The 2,592-nt window shown below is 34.1% G+C and overlaps 1 protein-coding gene across 1 annotated transcript; it reads left to right on the top strand.

Annotated features, from left to right (window-relative positions):
• The first annotated feature begins 286 nt into the window (after positions 1-286).
• Positions 287-1,234, top strand: LOC110284388 (vomeronasal type-1 receptor 4-like). The gene has a single exon (XM_021150129.1). The coding sequence runs from the start codon at positions 338-340 to the stop codon at positions 1,232-1,234; it is 897 nt and encodes a 298-aa protein (XP_021005788.1). The 5' UTR covers positions 287-337.
• Positions 1,235-2,592: the final 1,358 nt, after the last annotated feature.

Below are 2,592 nucleotides of genomic sequence, written 5' to 3' on the forward strand. Positions count from 1 at the left end.
AGCAATTAGTACCTTTGAATTTACTAGCCATTGGTTCTCCAAGTGGGGAGGTATTCCCTTTATTTATGATAACTTTTCTACTAAATACGTTGAAAATTCTCTTCATAAATTTGTTCATTTATAAGTTTATAAGCTTCGATAATTTCATTACAAGTTATTAATAATGAAAAATATTGTTTTGAATCAGAGTCTTGATATGCTGCATACCGTGGCTTTACAAATTTGAGCTTATTTCATTCTTGCTCACATAGACCCTACCTAGAAATCTTCAACACATGCCTTGGTTCACAAATGTTATTGTTTCTATAATTTAAAGCAGAAACTACTAAACGACAGAATGGAGTCCAGAAACATGGCAATAGGAATCATACTCTTAGTTCAGAGTGTACTTGGAATTCTGGGAAACATCTTTCTTCTTTTATATTATCTAATTCTTTACTACAAGGAATGCACATTAAAGATTGTAGACTTGATTCTTACACATGTGTTCACATCAAACTTCTTGATCATTCTCTCCAAAGGTCCTGCCCAGATAATGGCAGCCTTTGGTTGGAACCAGTTCTTCAATGATGTTGGATGCAAATATATTTTATATATTCAAAGGCTTGGCAGGAGCATGTCCATCAGCACCACCTGTCTCTTGAGTGTCTTTCAGGCAATCACCATCAGTCCCAGGAACTCCTACAGGAAGGAAATCAAAATCAAAACTACAAAGTTTATAGGGTTCTTGATTTTACTCTGCTGGATTGTGTGCCTGCTAGTAAATACTTTTTTTCCTTTGAATGCATCCACCAAAAGGAAGAGCAAAAATAAGACACAAAAAAGAGGTTTTGAATTCTGCCTCTCTCAAGGTCGTGACAAAGTAGTAGATACAGTGTACATAGCATTTTGGGTATTCCCTGAAGTCTTATTTTCTGTGCTCATTGTATGTTCCAGCACCTTCATGATTGTGACACTTTATGGACACAAGAAGAGGGTTCAAGGTATTCTTAGCACACATGCTTCCCAACAAATGTCTCCTGAAAACAGAGCCACACAGAAAATCCTCGCCCTGGTTTGCACCTTTCTAGCTTTTTATACTCTCTCTTCAATCTTACAAGGTTATATTGCTCTTTCACATAACCCCAGTTGGTGGGTAATGAATAGCACATCCATCATTTCTATGTGTTTTCCTACATTAGGTCCATTTGTGATGAGTCATTATTCCATTTTTTCTAGATTTTGCTTTACATAATTAAGTAATACAAAATAATAATAATATAATAATGCTGTACAACTTTTTATTGTTGTTGATCTTAGATTGAATCATTGTGTCTTTCAAGAAACTAGTGAAATCATGTAATAATATTTGGGGAGATTATTTCAAAATCATTATATTATCACTGCACAATTGTTCTATTTTTTCCTTATAGTCTATATTCACAGGATCTTCACCAGTTGTATGTAATAAGTATAGACTCCATTTCATTCAGTGGACCTATGTCCCTATTGTATTGTAGAAGGCTCCTTGTGATATATTTGCCCCACTGTTTCATATGTCAGTTCATAAAGTCAGTCTTTTTTGTTAAATCCAGTGTTCATTGGTTGTTTTTCCCTCTGGAAGATAGTATATGACTGTCCAGAACAATGACTACAAAAGACTACACATGAGCCTTGCAAGTCAGTATGTTTTTGATTTCTCATATTTTATTACTCATATAATTTTTCAGATAAATCTATTCATGAAGGTATTACGTTTCGGTGTACACAAGACCTATGCAAGTTCAAGACAGATAATATTCCAGCACAGTGGTGAGGAGCGAGCTAATATTTATGAATTACAAATACTACTGGAAATCCTACTAGTATTTGATAGCAGCTGGGAAAACAAGAGATTCACTTTGCTGTAACTGTATGAGTAGCAATTAGGCTGAATTCATTCAGTGTCACTCACTAGAACTAAGAGTATTTAAGCCACATAAAAAACACATGATGGATTTTAAAGTATAATAATTTAAAGGAGTAGGCAGATCTAAGGAGATTTGGAAACAAGGCTGACCATGATAAAGTTATAGTGTGTGAAATTCTCAATACATTGATAAAACTACAAAATAAACTCCTTACATTGCCTCTTGCATTAAAGGTAAATTTTAATATGCATTTGAGTTTTCATTTGTTGCCAACAGGAGAAGAGCAGAGATAAATATTGTGAAGAAGAACTATGAAGATGACTAAAAGCAGAAAACACAGTAAGCATGGTCAGAGATAAATATGTGCAGAATTAATATACAAAATTAAACAAATCCCAGTCTCAGATTTCTCTCTAGAAAAATTTGTAAGTATTTGAATACTCTTCAGTACTGTCCCTTTGTTGCTAAATAATTTGGAAGCAAAGTGAGGGAAATGAAAGTGGATTCATGCTATAAACTCTGACAAGCAACAATTAGTAAATTCATACTGTACAGAGGCCCATCTACTGAAATATTAGAGTGTCCTTACAGATCAGAGCTAATTAGAAAGCAAGTGTCCAAATACTTAAGCCTATAGAATGTATTTTTCATGCAAACAACCCAACTCGTTTTCTATTTCACCAAAGGCTAATGAACAGCATGT

Source organism: Mus caroli, chromosome 17 (genome assembly GCF_900094665.2).
Source record: "Mus caroli chromosome 17, CAROLI_EIJ_v1.1, whole genome shotgun sequence".
NCBI lineage: Eukaryota > Metazoa > Chordata > Mammalia > Rodentia > Muridae > Mus > Mus caroli.

Excerpts from the sequence above, each read along its gene's own strand:
- LOC110284388 (XM_021150129.1), top strand. The coding sequence starts at position 338 with ATGGAGTCCAGAAACATGGCAATAGGAATCATACTCTTAGTTCAGAGT.